This window comes from Tetrahymena thermophila (assembly GCF_000189635.1).
Source record: "Tetrahymena thermophila SB210 genomic scaffold scf_8254551, whole genome shotgun sequence".
NCBI lineage: Eukaryota > Ciliophora > Oligohymenophorea > Hymenostomatida > Tetrahymenidae > Tetrahymena > Tetrahymena thermophila.
Window position 1 is genome coordinate 690724 of NW_002476322.1, and position 23553 is coordinate 714276.

The window sequence follows — 23553 nt, forward strand, 5'->3', positions numbered from 1 at the left end:
GATTATAAATTTTAACTCACAGTCATTTATATAAAAATTAATGAATCAGATAAATATTATAAGAAATACTAATAAGGTTAAGCATATTTCTAAATATGATCCTTTCTATATAGTATAAATGTTAAGAGGAACTATTTTAAAAATTATATTTAGATCAATATTATTCGTATTTAAAAATAAAAAGTTTTACTTTTGTTTTTTAGCGTTTTGATGGAGAGTTTAACAACAGAATTATCGTTTAACAAGTAATTAAACTATGGGAAGTCATTTATAGTAGATAAGTAAAAATCATACACAGTTCTATCAGAAAGGTTAGAAAAGGTTATATTAAATGGGGAGTTGATTTAATTAATATAGCTTTATATAAATAAGTTTTAGTTCACAGGTAAATTAGTCATATTTAGACCTTGTGAAATTTCATAAGAAGTGGGGTATATTACTCCTGGTGCCTCTTAACTTAGAAGGGAAGTTGTATTTGTAATAGTACTATTTTCACTATTTAGTCTAGGAATACCAACAGCTATGAGTGTACCACAATAACTAAACCCAACGTTAATTGTTACTGAATTAATTGTTTTGTTTGCCATGTATGGAGCAATCTAATCAAATTGAATTATAAAAAAAATTAAATAATTGTAAAAAAATTATAGTGACGATACTTAGAATTAAGGGATATTCAAGGACAAGTTTGACATTATAAAGGGTGTATTTACGTCAAGACGAGGAATAAATTGCTAAATTGCTTAAATTCTGTTATTCAATTAGGCAACAATATTAATAGGAGTTGTTAAGTAATCTTCGTTTGTAGGATCAGGGAGCAATAGGAGATTCCAATACATCACATTTGCTGAATTTGATCCATCCAAATTAATGCTGAGACACTTAGTTTACCTTTCAATTATTCTAGACAACATAAAATTGAAATTAGATGATGTCTATTTTATAAAAACTTACCTCGAAGGACTAATTGATACAAGACTTGCCATCTTTGTGATATACTCCTATTTAACATCACTTAAGATACTGCTCTGAGTTATTTTCATTGTAAAAGCAGCTATGTTTTAAGGTTCTATTTATTTAATTAACAAATAAGTTAATAAATTTTAAAAAAATCTTTTTAAATTCATACATAATGTGCTGAAAGCAAGTTTGTAATAATTTGCATTGTTTACCAAATTCATATTCATTATATATATGTAGATTTCATAATCTATGCCAGCATTCAAGTTAGTTATTGTAAATTATGTTTGAAGGTTTGTCTTTCTGATATAATTAACTCCATAAATAGGATTACTAAATGATAAAGTGTAGTTGCTACTAGGTTGCGATGTAGATATAAATGTAGGAGTAGGAATTCTTTTATTAGCAACAACATAAAATAAGAAGCCTTTTTAATCTGCCTATATAGAAAGAGTTACAGAAGTTCTAGTTATCATAGGCTACAATACTCCTCCTACAGTTTGTTATTGTATATTAACATTTATAAAATTAGGAGCAACATAATTTGCAGCAATTTTATTAATTGTTTAACCAACAAGAGGGTCATATGGTATATCAGCACTAATTTGATCATTATCTACATCATAAATGAATAATTAGTAGGATGCCATATCAACTCCTGAAAGTTAATAATAGATAGGTACACTGCTTACAGTCAAATTTTTTCTAAAAAAGACAGTATAGGCCATGGTATTTGTTTGGATATTGAAATTAACATTTGTTGTATTCACTGAAGCTTCAAAATTTTGAAAATCTTGCTTGCCTGAGAAAAGATTGTCAAAACAAATTTGAACAGTCAACCCTGTATAAGGTGGATTTGGTACACGTAGATATAATGGATAACTTTCACCATCTTAAGGAATATAAGGAATATTTTCAATTCTTACACTTCTTAATAGAGTACCTGAGACCATATTTATTTGTGTCCTCCTATGTTATTAGATTAGATATAAATATATAGATAATATTATAAATAATTTATTTACCTCAGGTCAGCATAAGTGGGAGGGAAGGTATCACCAGTTTTAGACCATGTTATATAAAATGTCTTTAGCAAAATTGATCTTGGTGCTGCTATCTTAAATGTTACACTAGTAGATTTGTACTGAAGAACTACAGGGAAAGGTTAGATAATTATTGATGGGTCTAAAACATTAGGTGTAAGAGTTATAGTTGTTTCTGCAGAGTAATTCACTATATTAACATTAAATGCTATAGTGATAGTGTCAGAGAAAGAACCAACTTCTAAATTATATGGTTGATCATTGTTCACAGTAATAAGCTTACCTTAATAAGAAAATGAAAGGGAAGCAATAAATAAATTTGGATATGATCTTCCTAAAACTACTTAATTAATACTATCATAATTATAAGCTATGAAATTATTTGTTGGACCACTAGAATCAGGAGTCCTTATAAGACTTATTGTTGCTGAAATGTATCCATTGACAGAAGAATCCCATTGTGGATTGATCGTTTGGTAGTAGAATCTCAAATTTTCATCATTCATATAGCAATTAGAAAAAAATGAAAAGCTTTAATTTATGCTACATGTTCCTCCATATGAATCGACAATGAAATCTTAAGGAAAATCAAAATATATTTATCCTCCATTTTATGAAGAAAGCACTTTTTAGAGTGGATCAATGACAAATGTAAAATTTCCTGTTTATCTCGCATACTGGTTTGTTGATGCAATTGAAACAAAATTAATTCCTCCAGGGGTAAGCTAAGGAGATATGTTTGGTATAGTTTAATAAGCTGCTTCAATTAAGTTATATCCATGCAAAGCTTTAGGTAGACTTACATCTAGTAAACCTATGCCAAACAATTCACTCACATAAACTTAATTAGTCGTCCTATTTGGATTTACTATACCAAAAATTTTAATTGTAATAGGCTATGTTATTGTCATACTGTAAAATCCGTAAATTACTAACTATCTTCTATATTACTTTTGCATAATATATATTTTTAAAATAGTTAATGTATTTTCAAAATCTTACTTTGTACTTAAGAGCACCTTAAAGCTATTCTGAAGTAATTATGAGTTTATATGGGCCTAGGTTGTTATCATAGTTTAAAGGAAAGTAAACTAAGATTGATTAAGTAGAAGAAATTGCTGTTACTGTACTAAATTAAATTGTAAATTCGTAATAAGCTCTTTCTCCTTCATTTTGTGGGTAGTAGTTTAAAGAACTAGAAGCTAAAGGAAGAGCCTTAGTTGATATTGTAGGACTAACTGATGTTCCAGTGCTAAATACTAGTGTACTTTTATAGTTAATTTGTAAGTTAAAGTTCGATGACAGTGATGATGGATTTCTTTTAAATAATTTAATATTGTTAATATTGAAATATAATTCAATAGAAATTAATTTACAAAGCTAGACCATAGTATTCTAATATGACATTTAATGCAGGATTTGAGTCTGCATAGGTTGTCATCTAAATTTAGTTAGCACCTGTTACAATAGCACAGTTTGACATGTAAATTATACTGTTTCTCTCAGAGCATTGAATGAAAGATTGCTACTTTTGATACAATAAAGTATAATCACTAGGAAATGTTATTGTAATGACTGAACCCTTAGGTATTAAAAGAGTTGTTTGGAACTGAAATATATATATTCCAGAATTTCCAATATTATTAGGAAGAGCGTTTATTGAATTAGGAAGAAAATTTATCACTTCTGGAGTAAAGGCTGCTCCAGATATAACAGCATTTACTTTTGTTTATCTTATAGCATATAATAATCCTGCACCATTGGCATATCTTTGAGTAACAGTTATTTAATAAGCTATTTTAAAAATTTAAATATTTTTTTAACACTAAATTAGAAATTTTTTATACTGCCTGCTGCTGGATTTGCTATGGCTGTCAATGTGATAGATACTTTTTAATTAGGGTCTATGACAGTAAACTAACTAATCTAAACTAAATTAGCGCTAGGAGTTGAAACTAATATTTGCTTATTCACGCTTTGATTTTGGATATTAACTAAATTAATCACTTATAAGTATGCATCATTTAGAGCTATTTAGTATGAAGCTGGAAAACTAAACTCTAATATATTTACATTTGGCATATTGACTGTAAATTTAAAAGTATATTTTGCCCACAGAATTTAAGGAGTTGCATAATCAATTGATAGAGCAAGAGTAGAATCCGTTAAAACTTAAGTGTTAAATACTACACTGTAAACAGCTACGTATTAAGAATTTGTACTCACATAAAGATTATTTACATTAGTTGCATATGAATAATTTGGTGAGATAATGTTTTATATTATAATATTGACATTTCCTATAAAAAAATAATTTTTAATTTCACATAATTGTATAAAAAATAAATTATATTTAATCAATTAATAAATGTATGAATTAATACCTGATGGAAGTGCTGATTTTGTAATGATCAAAATATAATTCATTCTTGATAAATAAAAGAAATCTGTCAAATAAGTGTATGATACTCCACTTACAGAGATTTATTATTGTGTAACATCAAACACATAACCTGGTGCTAGTTAAAAGAATATACCATTGTAAGTTCCAATAGCCTATCCTGGAAATCCAGTAAGTGGAACTTAGCTTTAATAAGATTATTACATATCTGGAGGATTTGGTGTAGTTGTGATGGATGTTGCTGCAGGTAGACTACTTCCTGTAGGTACAGGTGTTATATTTGTAAGTGGTAGGCTTTAATATAATCTTACTATCTTATTTGTAGATATGTATATTTAAATTTTATATTGAGGAGTATCACTACTAGCTGCTTAAGTTACAGGTACACCAATTTTAATTTTTCTATTCTATGATGTTTAGATAGATTAAAGTTAATCATAATTTTATACTCTTATCACAATACTTCCAGGATATAAATTTTAAAAAATTGAGCATTAAATCTAATAACCAGGAGCATTAGTAAGACCCTATGCATCTGTACCTGTTTATGGAAGAGAAATACAATCAATAATGCTAAGATCAGGGATAGAACTTAGACCATAAGCTAATTGTTAAAAAATGATTAATAAACTTGCCTTTTTTTAATAATTTATTTACAATTGCTAGTTCCACTGACAATAATATCTATATAAGAAAATTATGTAAAGGGATCTGCAAGAGTCTTTACACCTGATGGTAATGAGCTCTTAAAGGCAAAAACAAAAAATAGCATTGAACTTTATAGTTACTATGTGGATAAGGTATATGTAGCAGGGCTACTTAAAGGAGGAGAAATAATTGCAAAGACTTGATTTAAGGTATAAATGTATTATAAACCAGTTGTATCACTAAAGTAAATATTAGCTCTGATGTTGTAGTTATCAGGTATACTAGGATTAGCTAAATTTGAAATAGTCAATGTTTAAACTGTAGCTACGTTGAGAGTATAACCAGTAACTGCTACTTTAATTAATCCTCCTTATAAGGAACATTAATAATTAGTACCGCCAACTTTTATTTATTATTTATATTAAATATTTTTATTTTACTGTTTTTTTTTCTATAATTTTTACATTAACATGCTGGAATTCCTGAGAAATCTTCTGGTATTTCGATATAAAATGTAGCAGGACAAGAAGTAGCACCAGATGGTAAGTTTGTTTTTTATATACTCACTGTCAATGTTACACTTTGAGTGCTAGTTTATAGGTTGCTTAATGTTATCGGAGTAGCAGGTAAAACAACAGATAAACCTGTTGTAGGAGCTTTTTTTAGTTATTAATTTGAAAATTGAAATTATTATTCAAAATTAAATAAATGAATGAATGATGTCAAATTTAAATAAATATTGAAGAAACAATATTTTCTAAAAAATTTAAAGCTTTCTCTATTTAAATATTAATTTTAAATTAGTTACGAGCCTAAGTTATTGCTAATTATGTACTGGCTGTGCTATTATCTTAATCTACCAAAGTAAGCATATTTTAATCCAAGAATGTAGATATAGATACAGGTTATGTTGAAAGAATATCTAATTTTTTTAAATATTAATATTTTATTTTCTGAATTTTTTAAAATATACTTTACTTGTTGTAGTGACTGGATAAGATTTGATTTGAGCAACAAATTATACTTGAACAAACTCATTTCCAAACTAACTCCTTACATACGACTAAAAGTTAGATAGCAACATGATGTTGGCATATGGAGTACAGATAGAATTAGAGTTTAAAGATGTATCTAGTAATCCTGATGTTATTTAGCAAGATGTTATAAGTTGAAAATCGGTGACTATACGTGCAGCAATAAAAGGATTTGTAGGTTTAAATTGCAAGACAAATGTTCTAGTAAATCCTGTAAACATTTGATATCTTTATTTTTGTAAAAAATTTAATTTAAACTAATAAAATAAGTTGCTAAAATATTTTTTTTTACAGTGGGTAGTAAAGTTGCAAGTTTATATTTGTGATAATTCCTGGTTAAATATAGAGACCTAAAACGTTTGAAGCAACTTCAAGTGTAGAGTTTGTTGATGCTAATAAAATTTCAAATTTAAACAAATCTGTAATTGCAGAAACTTAAGGATTTTAAACTTGGAATAATGCAAGTGCTACCTAAGTACCTATATAAATTTTTATAATAATTAATTGATTAAATATCCATCTATGTATGTATACATGCATATATAAATGCAAAAATTCTAAGTTTATTTTTAATGTTATAATTATCAGTTCTACTAATTTTATTTATTTACTATGCAAAATATTGTTTATTATAGTTTACCTTTTATAATTGGACTTCCGTTTCCTTTTATTGTGAGAACATTGGGTGATGTAGATAACACTTAGCAATAAAATCCTCCTTTAAGAATTAATCCAGCACTATTAGCAACACTGCCACACTAAGAAGGAATAACATATGTCAAAGAATAAATCGAAGGAAATGTTATACGAAAATCAACATTATAAGGAAGATCAGAACTAGGCACCATATAAAAATTGTAGATACTTATCTAGCCTGCTTACTGACTAGAAGAGGAATTGAAATTTACGCTGGCGGAAATCAAATTTGTAGAAGGCTTGGATAACCCTACAACAGTGAAATGTTTTGATTGATCTAATACAGTTCCTGGTACAATTGGATTAGATACAAAATCGTAAGATGCCAGGGTAGAAATTTAAAACTGCCCTGTACCACCTTCTTTACTTGGGTTGTAAACCCCTGAAACCATAATTTGAATAGGTGTATTAGCTGGCCAATTTGGAAGACCTATAATAACACTCCATAAGTTAACTTTTGAAAATGATGCGACATTAGGATAAGGAGCATATATAACAGGTTTTGCAGGAGTCAATCCTATTTGATATTAATTCTAAGGAAATAGAATTTCAACATATCCAGTGGATGGCAAAGCAGTATCAAATGTCATAGAAAAGTAGTAATCTGCTATTGTATTAGGGTTAGTACTTGAAAGTACAATAAATTAGGATCCATAAGGTGAAACTCTTCCTCCAGTAACATAATTAATCCAAATAATGTACAAACATATAAATTTCAAAAAAATCAAATTGATGGATTTGTTATACTAATTGATAGAATCTAGCATAGAAATAAATGTTTTACTTATTTTCATTATATTTATTGTATGATTTATTATAAATTGGAATTAGTCTTTTTGAATTTGTAACTCAATCGAGGTGTTGAAAGACTAACTTAAAAATACTTTTTCTACCTATTTTCAAATTAGATATGATTTTAGTTTATTCCAAATATGCTCTTTTATTAGAGGTTAATAATTAGATTATATTGATTTGAAAACTGCAAGTAAATATATAAACAAAGTCTATGTCTCATGGTTGGATATATATTTTTTTTACAAAAAAATTATAATATTAAGATTTGTTAACTCATTTTTTACCTGAATTTTAGATTTATCTTTCTTAAACTTTATATGATTTAAACAATAGAATAACTATCTTATTACATTAGAAAGATTTTAATAAATAGAATGCAAAAATTTTAATTTTCTTTTAACATTAAATATTAAAATCATGTTGAATAAAAATGTATCTTATTTTTTAAACAATAATTATTACATATTATATTTTATTATAAATATTTAACAGTAAAAAAAACTTAGTAGGAAGTTTATGTTTGAAAACCACAAAATTTTATTATTAAATTTTTAAATTCCTATTAATTTCAAATATTCAAGGTAAACTAACTCTTAAAATTTGAAAAAAAACCAAATTATATTCTGAATTCCAGAGTGTTAAATTTAAAAAAATGAGTTTAAATTAAAAGAAAATTTAATATATAAGAATTGATTTGTTTTCAATTAAATAATTAATAATTTTTAAACATAGGAAATATTTTTTGAAAACATTTATCATATTTTCAAATACTTAAATTATGCTTGTTCTAAAATTTAATAGCTTAGTTCGATATTTATTGCATAAGTAAAACTATTTTAGAAAAAATATCTTTTAAAAAAATAAATATTGAATAAATTGAATTTTATGGTTTGATTTCAAAAGGTGATTGCTATAGTTTGTTAAAACTACAATACACAGATTATTTATTTGCAATGATTATTTCTTAGTAGTTCAAATAAAATTTACTATTTTATATAACCATGCTTTAATTCAAACTGTTTGTTTTAATATCATAGATTGCTTCAATTTTTAGCAACATCACTTCCCTTAAACATACTAACGAAACCATCTAACTTATGTTCGTTATGTTCTCTGTGAAGGATCTATTTGTTAAGTTTCTTTTCAACTCCATTAATATTGCTATCTATTAACTTAATTTATTAGTATTTTAGTAAATATTTAACATAATTAAAGGATCTATTTCATTATAAATCCCTTTTTTTTATTAATTTACATCATATTTAGGAGGTTGACTCATGTGACCAAACTATTTGTTTAAAAGTTTTATCAGAAAATGCGATACAAAAAAATATATTATAAAATAAATTATTCCTTAAGCAAAAATAGCTAAATAAATAATTACTGTTTCATGGAAGTAAGAAGGTTCAAGATAGATACAGAAGGCAATACCAACAACACCAAAAGTAAAAATAGCTCTACCAAGTCTCAAATCAACATTAGAAATCCAACCTAAGTGAGAATAAGTTTCACCTTCTAAATTATTAAAATAAATCAGATTTAATTTATAATAAATCAAAAATATATATATTAAAATAAATTGATTTTTAAATAGACTGCATTTATTAATTTTAGAATTATTTTTTCAAATCTATTTAGGTCAATTTTACAAAAACGCAATCAAATTTAGAACACAAGCTCATCCCTTATTAAAAAACAATAATGCATATTATGTTAAAAGAAATATATTTAATTCTAAGTTTCTGTTTTGTTCTTAAACATTTTTGTTAATGAATATTATCTTATTTTTCCCATTTTTAATATGCGAATAATCATCACATTTAATCAATATTGCTTTATTCATTTATCGATGCTTATAATAGATAATTTAATTTAAAAAATCATCATCATTTTAATTCCATACGTGCAGCAGTAAGATTTTGGTATTTTGCATCATTGAAAGCTTTCTTGAATTATCTAGAAAAAATAGAGGTTCCCTTTCTTAAACTCATTTTTATTTTATCTTTTCCTATTAATTATGTTTTGAATACTTTATATTTGATTAATTTCAAAGCTTTTTATTCTTCTTTTTCTAAATTGTTTTGATAATTAGCTATATCTTTTATTTCCTTACCAATATACAGGAAATAAAAGCTTAAAGAAAGTATATAAAATCTTCATTATTATATGAAAGTATTAATTTTAGTTAATATTTATATTATTTTATAATTTTATTTATTCTATTTTATTTATTATTTTTTGAAAATACATAAGTTCTCATGAAAACTCAATAAATTGACTGAAAAAAAATTTTTTTTACTAAAATATTATTTTTAATTCTATTTTCAATCTATTAATATATTAACTTATTTTAATGATTTGATATTTTTCTGTGATACTTACTGATAGTTAGTTATATAAAGTAATTGAAATTAATTATATTAAATCTTTCATAGATTTTAGTATTTATTTTAATACTGTACTGATTGTTACAAAAATATTCTTGATGGATAGATCAAATTACAATATTAATAGGATTTAACAAAATAAGAGCTAAACAAATGGCCTTTAAGATAATTCTATAAGGAAGAGCTAAGAGTCTTTGATTTCTAGATATAATTTTAGAGAAGCTGTAAACTAAGGATTAGAGATTTCGCAATAGTATTTAAGCTAGCCTTTAAAATATGATTCTGGATTTTTAGGAAAATTTATGAACGAAATTGAATAACAAATAAAATAAGGTCCAGAATATAAAACTTTGGAACTATCTTTTAAAAGAGCTGTTTCACGTTTTGCTAAAGAAGCAGAGTATCTACCCATTTTTATTTGTATATTTTTTGAATTGAATTTATTCAAGGCTGAATGATAAATAAAACAATTTAATAATTTAAATAAATAGAGGAAATCTTTTGAAAGACCTTACTCCAGAATAGATTTAATCTGTTTACAGAGATGTAAAAATGCTACTTTTTTTTACTTATTTTGAATAAATTTATAATATATATGTATTTTTGTCTGAGCTAATGAATAATAACAATAATTAGATTGGAAGAATATTTGACAAAGAAGAAGAAGGAGAAGATCTTAAAGCGAAGATAAGATAAGTTATGAATCTTCGTCTTGAAGATATGAGGAGATAAATTGTAATTATGAAGCATCAGTAACAATAAAACAATTTTTTTTAATAAAAAAGAAAGATAATAAGTGGAGCATAATTTTAAGTATGCTATAAAACCTGATTATCAGAAATAAAGGCAATAGAGATTGTTTTGATTTATTAGCATATAGACTTCTACCTAACGATTTGAGATAAATTATATGGAAATTCTGTTTGGTAATTTAGATTTATAAGATTATTTAAAATAAATATTGCAAATGAAAAATAATTTTTATGAAAAATAAAGGAAAATCAAAAGGAATCAAATGAATATTCCTAAAAACTGAATGAAAATAGACTGCTAACAATATCTAGATTTGATGTTGCAATCATTAAAGATACTGAAGATTTTGTTGGCTAAATGAGTACTCCACAAGAATTTGATGGAGGAATGATTTATTGCATGAAAACTATACTTTCTTATTATGAAATTAAGAAGGACAGAATCTTATCTGATTACCTTTACCTATTATGTATTCCTTTAATGGTAAATGATATAAATTAATTATGATAAATTTTAAATAAATTATGCTTTATAATTAAAATTTTTTTGTTAAAGATTGTTTATCGTGATGCTTAACATATGCATAAGATTCCTGTTGATTTGATAGGTTACTATTTCTCTATCCAAAGTATTGTAGCGTTTTTTGACCCTCTTGTAGACTTACTTGTTAAACATGATGAGAAGTACGATGCAGAAATGACTGATGCAATAATGAACACTTTAGCTATAGTGGATGAAGACCTTGCTAATAAAATCAACAGTGTACTCAATTTAGAGCTGCCTTAATCTAGAAATTTTTTAGTGCTTATAGTTAAAAGATTTGTCCACTCTTTAGGTTTTGCTTTTCTACCCTTACAAGTGACACTTTACATTTGGGATTAAATTTTTATGAAAATTCACAAAAATAGAATGGAAATATTTGTAGATATGGCAATTATGTTAAAATGTTTGAAAGATTAAATTATAGACTAAGACACTTGGGATCATATTGTTGATGTTATTTACTAAGAAAGCAAAAATATATCTTTTGAAGAATATTTTACTGAGCACAGGTAAGTATATAAACTCTATTTTAATAAAACGTAAATTTTATTTTATTATAAAAGACTAATTATGAAAAATTCAAGATTTTATTAATCTCCTTACAACGTAGACCCTGCCATAGTAAATAGAGGGAAATAAATTTTTGATAATCCTCTCCAGTAACTTATAGATCAACAGTAAAAGAGAGATAGATTAGCCTACAAATAGAAATGGCTAGATGTATACATTTTTAAATTTTTAATTATTAATAGATTTAGTTATTTCATGACTTAAATTTTGGAACTTTAACTTAATGTAAAAATTATCAAGGAATAAGAAAAGAATCAACTCAATAAGATGAAAAAGTAGAAAAATTTCCTTGATTCTGAATCTGAAGATGAAGAACCAGATGAAAATGATGCTGATGCAAGACGAATATAACTTTAAAAAATGAAAGCAGAAGATATAATGAAGTAAATGAAAACTAAGTAGCAAGCACCAGAAGCAATGGGAATGGTTCCAATGATAAACTAAAATGACAGTGAGGAATACGAAGATTAGTAGCAGCATCCTTTCAAGCAATAAAGTAATGCTATTCAGAATAATTAAGAAAACGATGAAGATGATGATGAAAATTTTGATGTTTTAAGTGGGATGAATTGATAATTTAAATCTAAGAAATTTAATTTTCACAATTAAAATCAAAGATAAAATGAAAAATATTAATTTATATTTAAGCGGTTTTTATTACTAAATTTGAATATTGGTAAAACATCTAAATGTAAACCGATTCTTTTAGAACATTTTAATTAATTAAATATTGTTATAGTTATGTAAAATCTGATATAATACACCTTGCATATCACAATTTATTTTATTGTAATAAGAAGAAAGTAAATTATTTAGTTCTAATATATTCATTAATTATCTATAAATTATTTTAAACATTTTTCTACCTAAACTTTGTTTTATTTAGATAGACTATGTATTTATATTAATATGTAAGCTGCATTTAAATTATTCTTTTAACATTCTATGCTTAATTAATCATCAGAAAATTAGAAAAGGATATGAGAAATTACATATTTTATTTATTAGAAAGCACAACCTAATTAGAAGAACAAATTTAAACATTAAATAAAACATAATAGTTTAATCTAAAAAATAATAGATATAAGTCTAAAATAGCAAAAATTTTTCATGATCACAATTTAACAAATATTATTAAAAGCAAAAAAACAAATAAAATTGATCCCCCACAAAAAATTAAATTTACTTAGAAGTTAGGTTAATTCTGGAAGAAATATATATCAGGCAAATTACATTTCATTTAGATTTTCTTAATGTTTTGATAGGAGTATAAATAGGTAAATTAAATTTTGAATAATTTAATAATTTTATCAACAAAAATAAATAAATAAATAAATAAATTCTTAATTCAATAATTCTACCTTTAAAATATAAAATGAACTAAAGAGAAATAAATATCATCGAAGAATGCAAGAAATTTGTTGCTGAGAAATTAAAAGATGCTGAAAAGGGTCATGGTTACGATCACATTTAAAGAGTTCATAATTTAGCAATAGAAATAAGCAAAGCTGAAAAAACTCCTAATAACCAATTTATTGTTGAATTAGGTGCTCTTCTTCATGATATTGCTGATTGGAAATTTACTGGAGGTGATGAAGAAGTTGCTCCTCGTCTTGCATCTGAATGGTTAAAACAATAAGGAGCTACTGATGAAGAAATTGATGCAGTAGTTCATATTATTAGAAATATATCCTATAAGGGAGCTAAGGTTGAAAATAAATTAAAGACTATTGAAGGATTTATTGTCTAAGATGCTGATAGATTAGATGCTCTTGGTGCTATTGGTATTGCAAGATGTTTTGCTTATGGAGGTTATAAAAATAGAGCCCTTTATGATCCTGAAATTCCCCCTGTCTTGCATGAAACTGCTGAATAATACAAAAATAACAATTCCCCAAGTTTAAATCATTTCTATGAAAAGTTATTCCTCTTAAAAGATAAAATGAACACAGAAGCTGGCAAAAATTTTGCTTAAAAGCGTCATGATTTTATGTAATAATTTGTTGACACATTCTTAAGTGAATGGAGTGGAAAACCTTGATAAAACATTAATAAATATTTTAAAATCTTATTTTTTTATGTGATAACTAACTAAATGTAACAGTGTATCTTACTTATAAAAATTAGATTTATTTTTACATTTATAAAATTAGTTTAATATAAATTAATAGAATTTTTAATCTTCATCTAATACTATATCTTTGAAGTATACTTACTATTTTTCAATGATACCCTTTTTTTAAAATATAATTTTCTTATTAGGCTATTTAAAACCTAATAAAAACAAAATAGTTTAAAATTTAGTTGGTTTTTTAAAACCAAATATTTTAATTAATATGCCTTTTAAAAAAGGGTATCTGAATCAGTGTAAAAAAATACAGCTTTAAATAAAATTAAAAAGAAAAAGTAAATGATTTTTTAACTAAACAAAATTAAAAGTATTTGAGATAATTTATTTAAGTAAAATACAACTTAAAAAGTTATTTTTTTTTTTGAAAATCAAATTAATGAGTATTTAGTTATATTTAATATTTATATATGAACTAATCCAGTTCCATTTATATGTTTTTGAAATGACTTGAATGGTTATTATTATTTCCTTTATATATTTATTTAAAAAGTTATTTTAATATTATTTTTTTAAACTTTCTATTATTTTTTAAAGCCATAGTAATCTTCTAAGCATTTTTAAAGGTACACTTTTTTTCTTACAGAAATATTTTTTATGCTTTTCTTTTTTGTTTTGATATATTAAAATTTTTTGTTTATATTTATTAGTATGTAATATGAAAATTAAAGAATTTATTAAAATAGTTTAAAATTAATATTTTTTTATTTATTTTTAAATTTTTTAAGAAGATATTTTTCATTTTATAAAAAAGTTTGTCTATCATTAGATCTGATAAGATAGATATAAAAAATTAAATTAAAAATTAATATTTGTATATTTATCCAAATAAATCAGTTAATAAGTTAGAATGTCTAACACATTACTTATAAAAAGAGATGAGCACGGCGAAAATAGATTTCTGAAACTTTCAAAATTCTATTAAGTATGCAACTAAAAATTTGAAGATGGATTTGAAGAATTTAAAGAGAATATAAAATAATCAAAGAATCAAACATTAATAAAAAGACAAAGTGAGTATATGGGTTACTTAAAATTAACAGGATCTACATTAACATAGATGGTAGAATAATGTGAAAAACTCGCTGCTTTATTGTAAACATCTAAGTATGAAGGTGAAAAGGCAAATTTTGAAATGTATTTTTATCATAGCTTTTAAATTTTGGACTACTTTAGGAATAACTACATTAAGAAAGAAGATTAAAATGATAATAGAGCTAAAAAAAATGTTTTGCGTCAAGTGATTAATGTTCTATTTTTAAAAAACTAAGGACATTTATTAGTTTATGATCTATTTATAGGATGGACTACATATTACAGTTAGATATTTGATGGATCTGCTGAAAATTAGGATAAAAAAGTACCACTACTTGAATTTTCTGGTAAAAGTAGAATCCTTTATGATTAAACTTTCATGAAAACCTCTTTTGCATTATGTGGATTGATATGCATAAATCCAATTAATTTAATCTAATTTGTTAGAGATTCTAGAAAATAAGAATTGCACTATTAAAAGCTAAAAAATTCATATAAAAATATTATAAATTTAGATATAGAGTAACAAGATTATTACTGGCACTTTATAGATACATTTTGTCACCATGCAAAATAACAAAAGCTATACAATCATATTAATATTCAAGCTTTATTATCTTTCATAGAATTATCATATATTTAAATGAAAGCAGCTTCTGATAGTTTTTCTACATCAAGTGAATTACATTAACTTACCCTCTGTGCAAATAAAAATGAATATAAATAACTATTTTAATTCATATAAGAAATAATTATTCCTTACTTAAAAGATCAGTTAGAAAAGTTAAAAAAACCAGAAAATTAAGACTATATCTTCAAATAGATCGATTTAAATACAATAAATAATTTAGAAAATTCATTTAGAATAATTAGAGAGAAAATGAGTAACTATAATAATAAGAGATTATTTTAAAATGAAGTAATTGGCGATGACGTTGAAGATTAAGAAGAAAAAGGAATTAAAACTGTAATAAATAATCCTTTTTACTTTTTATAAATATGATTTTTAAAATAAATTACTAATTTAAAATATGTTTTCTATTTATTTTTTATATATTGTATTCAACAATTAACACATCATTTACAAACAAATTAATTTTTTTATTATTAAGATAATAATTCATTTTTTTATTTTTCTGTAAAATTTTTTAAAAGTCTACAACATTAATACATTATCAATACATAAAATATAATGATAAAAAATTTATTGAGATTAAATATTGATATCTTTAAAATAAATTTAAGCTTAATTAATCATTTATTTGATAATTTTTTAGAAAATATTTGAATTAGTCAACTAATTATTCTATTAAAAATTACTGATGAACTATTTAAATCAATTTAAATATTTTTTAGTTGGTTGGACACTATTTAATATTAATTATTTTAATTAGTAAAATAAAATCATAATAATTGATCTGATTGTTTAAATATGATTGTGTTTAACATTGGAAGTAAATAAATTCAACCAAATATCAAAACTTAAAGTTTTATATATTTTTATCATCATTTATATCTTAAGTATATTTAGGATTTTTAGATTAGAAGGGAGAATAGAGAATAAAAAATATTTATTAATTAAGTAAATTATTTTATTTATTTTGAATAATTAATAATGAAAAACTTAAATTGTATAGCTTATGATATTATTTAGATGCTAATCAAGTCTATTTTTTATTTAAAATATTTCTCTTAAAAATGATATTTTCTTGATAAAGCATACATTTTTGTTTAAATTAAATAAATTTTATATTATTCAATCTTAAATATTTTTACTAATTTAAAACATAAAATATTATATTTTATCCATTAATTCTATGCATATTTGTCCATCCATATTTTTGAAGATATTTTTGCAAATAAATTAAATAAATGGTAATTATTAATTTATTTATGTGGGGAGTTTAAATGAATTTGTAAACAATTTAAAGAAGGGAGTTATGAATTAATGGTATAAATTTATTATGAATAAAATATATTGAATTATAAACCACACTTACTTCAATTTAATTAATTAAATAATAAAGCTATTGAGTGGATATATATATATTTATGATGATTAATTATGTTTTGGGTTATTCGTAATATTTAGAGTTATACTGATATTATAAATAAAAATTTATGGATAAGATGAACCGATAAAGAAACTTTAAATTTTATTATCAACACGAAACAAAGATTTTGCAAACATAATTTTTACGAATTTATAAAACTAAATTTGCTCCAAAGAATTTTAAGCAAGCAACTTAAATTAAAGCTTATAAATATTTTAACAGTAGCAAAAAACATAAAAATTTATTTTAAAAATTTTTCATAAAAATATTCTCTAATACAGGCAGACATCAAGTAAGTAGATCCCATAATGAATAGGTAAAATTAGGAATCTCCTTTGAGGAAATCTTTAGAAAAAATAGACTCTATGCTTTCATTAGCTAAGAATTCTTCTTCTGTTTATACTCCTAAAAAACAAACTTCAAATATATAATCACGTCCTATATCAGCTTAGCGCTACTCTTCTAAATAAGTCTAATAATCTTTGGTCTCAAACGGCTTTTCCACTCCTCTTAGAAATGGAACTTCTACAAATCTCAAAAGTAGCAGCAACTCCAAGCAAATGAGTAAATTTTATATTTATAATAATTTTATGATTTCCAATTATGAAACTAACTTACTTTTAATATTGCTTTGATAATTAATAACTTAAATATAAAATGGACTACAGAAATTAAATTTTATAATAAATCTATTTAAAAAAAGGAGGATCTAGTTTACATAGCAGTTAAGCTAAGCAGTTGTAATAGAGTAAGAAAAGTAGCACAAATTTAAATAATAGCAGTAATGGATTTTAAAATTATAGTAGTCTAATTGAAATGAGTCCTTCAAAAAGAGGAGTATAGCATACTACTTAATCAGTATTATTTCACACAAATATTAGTGGAACTCATGTTAAATATACTGAAAATGCTGCTGACAAGACTTCTATCACTAAATTAGGTTTGAAACTCCAACCTATTTGCATCAAAGAAGGTCATGATAGAAGTAAAATTTCTTATGTCTGTACAGATATTCATTGCTAAAATCAGCAGAAATTTGGATGCGCTCATTGTTTCTTAGAAGATCATGGCGAACATGCTATAAGAAAACTAAGAATTGAAGATTTTATAAATAGCATAGAATTTAAATACCAATAATATATGGATAGTGTGTGCAACTTAGCAAATTTAGCTAATATGATGCATAACCCTGCTTTTTTAAAGGGTATTCTTATCTAGTTAGATAAGCTTAAAGAAGAATTTATATAGAGAGTAGACATCATCAAAGAAAAGGTTTAAAGTATAATTTAAGAAGAAATAAGCCAAGATAATTTTATCATTGAAAATGAAGTCGATAAGCAACAAACTTATCTTTAACAACTTAAAAAAGCAATGCAAAAAAATATTTTTGAAATGAGTGATGATGAATTTGGGTATGCCTTAAACATCCACCATGATACCTTTGCTACCGATCTATTGAAAAGAACTAAAGTGATCTAAGATAGGTATAACGATCTTGAGAATAAATACAATTAAAATTTTAACTTGATGCATGAGAAGCTAAATGAAGAACTTGATAAAATTCTTACAACTTTTACAGAATTAGATATAAATGATGAAAATTTGAATAACTTCTAATTTAACTCATAAATCTTTATAAACAATAACTCACCCATAAATATTCAAAGAGCCTCTAGCTAAATAGATTATTCAACTCAAATCAATACTGATAATGAAGAAAGATAAAAGCATGCTAAAAAGTAAGACAAATCTGAATAGCTTGAAAGGAAGGAAGGAGACTCTTAACATCTAACTTAGCTATTAGCCAAGAAAGAAAGCCATGAAAATATATTAAAAAACAATGTCAAATTAATAGAAGAGTTGCAAACAATTTAGAGAGACATCAACTTTTAAACAATTAAAAACAAATTCCCTTACAAAGTCTATTAAGACTGTTGTCCTCATTCAATTAAATGCAACACAGTCCCTATTTTTGAATGCTGTAAGCAAGCTTATTAATGTACAATATGCCATGATTAGTAATCAAATCATAGACACCTAATGACTAATCCATCAAAAAGATATTGTCTGAAATGTTTTAAAGTATTTAATGTCAAATATTATACAAACATAGCAATTAACTGCAAAGATTGCCTCACAGTAAAAATCAAAAAGTGATTAAAAAAACAAAATCATGTTAAAACAAATAATTTTTTTATTTTATATTTTTGATGAAACAATTGAAAAGAATATATCTATCTACCTACCTCCAACTTTTCTGTAAATTACTACAAAATAATTTATATAAAAAATTATATAAAATAGAGTTCAATATTAATAAATAAATATCTTTTGATTGTAAAAATTATATATTTTATATCTATCACAATTATCATTTATGAAGTATTATTCTAACTTTATTTCTTTGATTATTAAAAAAATTAATTATTTTTTTAGTTATTTTTGTTTAATCGTTAATTAAATGAGTAAAATTTTTTTAAAGTATTTTAATATAAAAAAACTTTATTATTTTATTGTTTAAAAAAGCACTATTTATTAACTTTTTTTGTCATTTTTTATTCAGCTTTTTATTAAATTAATAACTAGATTTAAGTTTGTTTGTATCATTAAGTTAAGCTTTTAATTATTTTTTTTTGTTGTAATTAATAGCCTGATTAACAAAGTAGAAGTTATTAAGATTTATAAAAAATAGAGTTTTAAGAATGGATAGAAATTTTAAATCTTGTGATAATATTCAAATTTCAAAGAAAAAAAATGCTGTAATCTTTTAAGATTCCTTAGATGCAAGAAATTCTTTTTCTAGAAATGCTAGCGAAGATTTAAAACAATTCCATAGGAGTTGCTATGTTTTAATGCCATAAATGAAAATAAGGAAAAATAAAAAATCTGGTGAAATAGAAATAGAAAAAAAGAATGGAAAATCAATTGAAAAGTTTGAGAATTTGTATGGAGAGGAATTTAATGAGCAGGCTTATTAAAATAATGAAAAATTATGTGTAAATAGTTTAAAAAATTGGTACCAAGAGAAAAGTAAAATAATATTAATATTATTTGAAAGATTAATCTTATCAATTTAAATAAGAAATTATGGGAGACTGCAAATAAAAAGACTAAATAAATCATGTTTTATTTGATAGATATAAAAAGGAAATACAAGTGATACAGAGAAATTAATCTAATTCATCATCTATAAAATAGTAAGTTGTAAATGATCCTGAGTTAAGATTAGATATCATCAATTCAATAGATTAAGTTAACTTTTCTTAGGAATAAAGATAGTCTTAAGAATAATAATTGCAAGGTAAATTTTAAAAATTTTAAGATTAATTAAATTTAAAAAAAAAAATTTCTAAAGAAAGCTTTAGGGGAAGTTTATATGAGAAGTAGTTTTTCAATAGATGGAGTTAAGAAGCGATTAGAAATGAACTTAACCATAAAATAATCAACGATATAGTATTTAACAAAATGAAAAAATTACTAAATAGCCCAAAATTTTAATCTGAAAGAGATAAATAACAGGAAAAAACTAAAGAATAATCTTTATTATTAGGTATTAGTTAAATGAATTAAGAAAGTATTGAATCTAAGTAAAATAACAATCCTAATAAAACTGCTATAAATGCTTCTTTATTAAAAAAAGAAAATTAAAATGTTATAAATACAAAATTTAAATCAAAGAGCTTACATGCTTCTTCTCCATAAATAAAAAATGAAGTGGATGATTAGCCAAAAATAGAATTCTTACCTCTAAACTTATCCATAAGCAAAAAACAAAGTAAGATAATAAACATGTATATTGTTTTAAATATTGATTTTAAAATTTATTAAGGTATTGAAGATCAAGAAGAATAATTCTCTAATTTCATAAAGTTTAAAAATAAAGAAGACCTTTATTATGGGCTTAATAGCTTTAAATGTATTGCTTAGAAATATAAATCTGTAAACCATCATATTGATTACCAAAGTATATAAAAAAAAATGAGAGAAAATATTACGAAAAAAGAAACTTTGTTTGATCTCGATTAAGATAGAGAATAGCTTTAAAAAAAAGTTCTCACATTAAAGTTTGTTGAAGAAACTATCTTAAAAAAATATTAAAAAATAAGAATCATAATAAATAATAAAAAGGAAATTATTACTAATTTAATATTTAACTTAAATGACTTCTTTAAATAGATTTCTTAGAATTAGCAAACAGTAATTAATTATTTTAAATAATTAAATTTATTTATTAATTTTAATATTAAATTTAATAAAATTAATTTTTATTTTTAAAATATTTATTTTAAGCTGTAAACTATGCAGTAAGATTTAGAAAATAAGATAAAGTAGGAAATAGCTAAAAGGGTTTAATATATTCATTTTAGTTTAGGTAGGAGAAATGTTATATTTCAAAGAACAGATTAAGAAGATAAATTTTAAGTAATTTCATTTTAATATTTTAGATATATTTTTTAGATAATTTTGTTTCTATAAATGAATAGAAAATTAGAAAACAAAACTAAATAAAAGAGGAATAAATACAAAAAGAAATATCTATTTTAAAAATGAAAGTCAAGGAAATTTAAGAGCAGATAGATTCTTTAGAGAAGAGTGTTTCTTCTTTAAAGTTGTAAAAAAAGTAAATAAAACTCCATGCAAAAGAATTTTACCTGAATATTATTTCAGAAGGCATTGAAAAATACGAACATAATGAAAACGCTTCTTATTTAGTTTAAATGTTTTGGAAGATGAAAGAAAATTTTGATATTGAAATGCTACCAAACACTCTTGATACTGAATCGAAAATATATGTTTTTAAAGTAAAAATGTTTCATTTTATTAACTTATTTTTTTTTTATTAAATTATTTTATTTTTAGTTGGCAAATCTTTAGCAGAGTTTGAAAGAAAAGTAAGATGAAAAAAAAAGATATCTTGAATAATTGGAAATTAAAAATAGTTAGTTAAATGATGTCAGTGGAAGAAGTTCAGGTGATTAATCCACGCTTTAAAGGTCGATTGATGAATTTAATAACTAGATTGAAGAGTAAAAATAAGTAAAGAATGTAGCTTAAGATAATGTTTAAAAATTAAAAGTTAAAATAAAAAGTATGATTGGTAGTTGTTTAAATCCTTATAATAAAGAGAAATAAATTAATGTGAGAAAAAAATCTATAACCTCTTATAGAAGTTCATATAATTTTTAATTGTAAGATTAAATAGTTACAGAATAGATAATCCCTAATAATTAACCAAATTAAACAAGCTTTATGCAAAATATAAATGCTAGAATTGACAAATCTGCTATAAAATCTTTAGATTCTTAAATAAAATTATTAGAAAGTTAGGTAGATGACCTAACTAAATAAGAAATTAACAGATTGCAGTAAAATTTTATTTCAGATAGCAACAATCATAATGAAAAAATGTTGAAATCGAGATTGTGTTTTTTATTAGGGTTTTAGAAGGGTTTAAATGCTTTTTAAAAAATTATTAAGGAATAATAAAAATAAGTTAAAAATTAAAAAATAGGTTAGGAAAAAAGAGATATTCCTACTTTAAAACTATCAGCAGATTTCATTAACAAATAGTAGATTATTTTAAATGTAAATAATTAATAAGATCATAAAACTTTAATAAAAAAACAAATAAATTAGAATGAATCTTTAGTAGCTAGTAGCAGAAGTTAAATAAATTTATTTAGCCCTATATACTAAGCTAATTTGTCAAACAGCACCTTTAAGAAATAGTAAAAACTTAATTAAAACCAAAGCGGATAAATTTTTTTTAACCCTGACAAATTAAAAAATGTAAGCATATAATTTGGAATACCAAATAAAGATTTAAGTAGCTATGTAAATAGTGGTAAATCTTAGAATAAACTTAAATCTAATTAAATTAAATTTTAATCATTCAACTAAGATAAGAACAATATACAAGCTTGAGAAGTAAAATCCAAAGAAAACTTATGAAAGGCTGAAAAGAACTATTGAATTTTTAGATTTATTTGTTATTTTTTTTGAGTAATAATCTAAACAATAAAATCTATTAAAAGTTTTTATTAAGTTTCAATTGTAAAAATTAACATTAAAAATCACATTTATCAATAATTTTATGTTTATAATTTTATTTGAAGAGAAAAATTTTGAATAAATTGTAAAATTAAAATAAACTATTTTTAGCAAGAAAAATTCTTTTGAATTGAAAAAAAAGTCATTTAATTAAAATCACCTAATAGCTTTTATTAAAGCTGATTAAAAAAATAAAACTTTAATGATTTGAAGATACTTTAAGAATTTTTCAATTATTGAAAAATAGTAAATAATCCAAAATTTATCTTATCCAAAATAAAACAATATGTTTTTTTTACTTTTTAAAAAGATTTTTATCTAAATTCGAATATAAATTTACAAGTTCCTAAAAATAAAAATATTTTTTTATTTGAGGAAATAAGTTTATTAATGAATATTTTTAATAGTTTATTATAGATTAGTTTCAGGGGTTGGGGTTGGGGTTGGGGGGTTGG

At 23.5% G+C, this 23553-nt stretch overlaps 7 protein-coding genes across 7 annotated transcripts; 5 read left to right on the forward strand and 2 right to left on the reverse strand. All coding sequences in view use genetic code 6, as the record gives it.

The window, feature by feature from the left end:
- Nucleotides 1–45: 45 nt before the first annotated feature.
- Nucleotides 46–7576, reverse strand: TTHERM_00310870 (transmembrane protein, putative; the record flags this gene model as incomplete). Its single annotated transcript, XM_001021155.2, has 16 exons — nucleotides 46–131; nucleotides 191–599; nucleotides 660–903; nucleotides 955–1069; nucleotides 1130–1929; nucleotides 1986–2953; nucleotides 3006–3321; nucleotides 3380–3797; nucleotides 3851–4303; nucleotides 4388–5008; nucleotides 5062–5454; nucleotides 5517–5708; nucleotides 5861–5974; nucleotides 6031–6314; nucleotides 6379–6565; nucleotides 6727–7576. 16 exons carry the CDS (start codon nucleotides 7574–7576, stop codon nucleotides 46–48), a joined length of 6450 nt encoding a protein of 2149 aa, XP_001021155.2.
- Nucleotides 7577–8620: 1044 nt separating this feature from the next.
- Nucleotides 8621–9568, reverse strand: TTHERM_00310880 (hypothetical protein; the record flags this gene model as incomplete). The annotated part of the gene is made up of 4 exons (XM_001021156.3): nucleotides 8621–8749; nucleotides 8833–8865; nucleotides 8962–9092; nucleotides 9481–9568. The coding sequence occupies 4 exons, from the start codon at nucleotides 9566–9568 to the stop codon at nucleotides 8621–8623; spliced, it is 381 nt and encodes a 126-aa protein (XP_001021156.1).
- Nucleotides 9569–10062: 494 nt separating this feature from the next.
- TTHERM_00310890 (hypothetical protein) lies at nucleotides 10063–12403 on the forward strand (the record flags this gene model as incomplete). Its single annotated transcript, XM_001021157.3, has 8 exons — nucleotides 10063–10364; nucleotides 10456–10510; nucleotides 10601–10699; nucleotides 10750–10890; nucleotides 10961–11200; nucleotides 11273–11769; nucleotides 11824–11980; nucleotides 12071–12403. The coding sequence occupies 8 exons, from the start codon at nucleotides 10063–10065 to the stop codon at nucleotides 12401–12403; spliced, it is 1824 nt and encodes a 607-aa protein (XP_001021157.3).
- An 802-nt stretch (nucleotides 12404–13205) lies between these two features.
- Nucleotides 13206–13871, forward strand: TTHERM_00310900 (metal-dependent phosphohydrolase; the record flags this gene model as incomplete). The annotated part of the gene is made up of 1 exon (XM_001021158.1): nucleotides 13206–13871. One exon carries the CDS (start codon nucleotides 13206–13208, stop codon nucleotides 13869–13871), a length of 666 nt encoding a protein of 221 aa, XP_001021158.1.
- A 937-nt stretch (nucleotides 13872–14808) lies between these two features.
- TTHERM_00310910 (hypothetical protein) lies at nucleotides 14809–15996 on the forward strand (the record flags this gene model as incomplete). Its single annotated transcript, XM_001021159.1, has 1 exon — nucleotides 14809–15996. One exon carries the CDS (start codon nucleotides 14809–14811, stop codon nucleotides 15994–15996), a length of 1188 nt encoding a protein of 395 aa, XP_001021159.1.
- Nucleotides 15997–17355: 1359 nt separating this feature from the next.
- Nucleotides 17356–19204, forward strand: TTHERM_00310920 (hypothetical protein; the record flags this gene model as incomplete). The annotated part of the gene is made up of 2 exons (XM_001021160.1): nucleotides 17356–17611; nucleotides 17751–19204. 2 exons carry the CDS (start codon nucleotides 17356–17358, stop codon nucleotides 19202–19204), a joined length of 1710 nt encoding a protein of 569 aa, XP_001021160.1.
- A 545-nt stretch (nucleotides 19205–19749) lies between these two features.
- Nucleotides 19750–22972, forward strand: TTHERM_00310930 (hypothetical protein; the record flags this gene model as incomplete). The annotated part of the gene is made up of 7 exons (XM_001021161.2): nucleotides 19750–20077; nucleotides 20130–20348; nucleotides 20403–20822; nucleotides 20877–21244; nucleotides 21338–21469; nucleotides 21532–21849; nucleotides 21908–22972. 7 exons carry the CDS (start codon nucleotides 19750–19752, stop codon nucleotides 22970–22972), a joined length of 2850 nt encoding a protein of 949 aa, XP_001021161.2.
- Nucleotides 22973–23553: the final 581 nt, after the last annotated feature.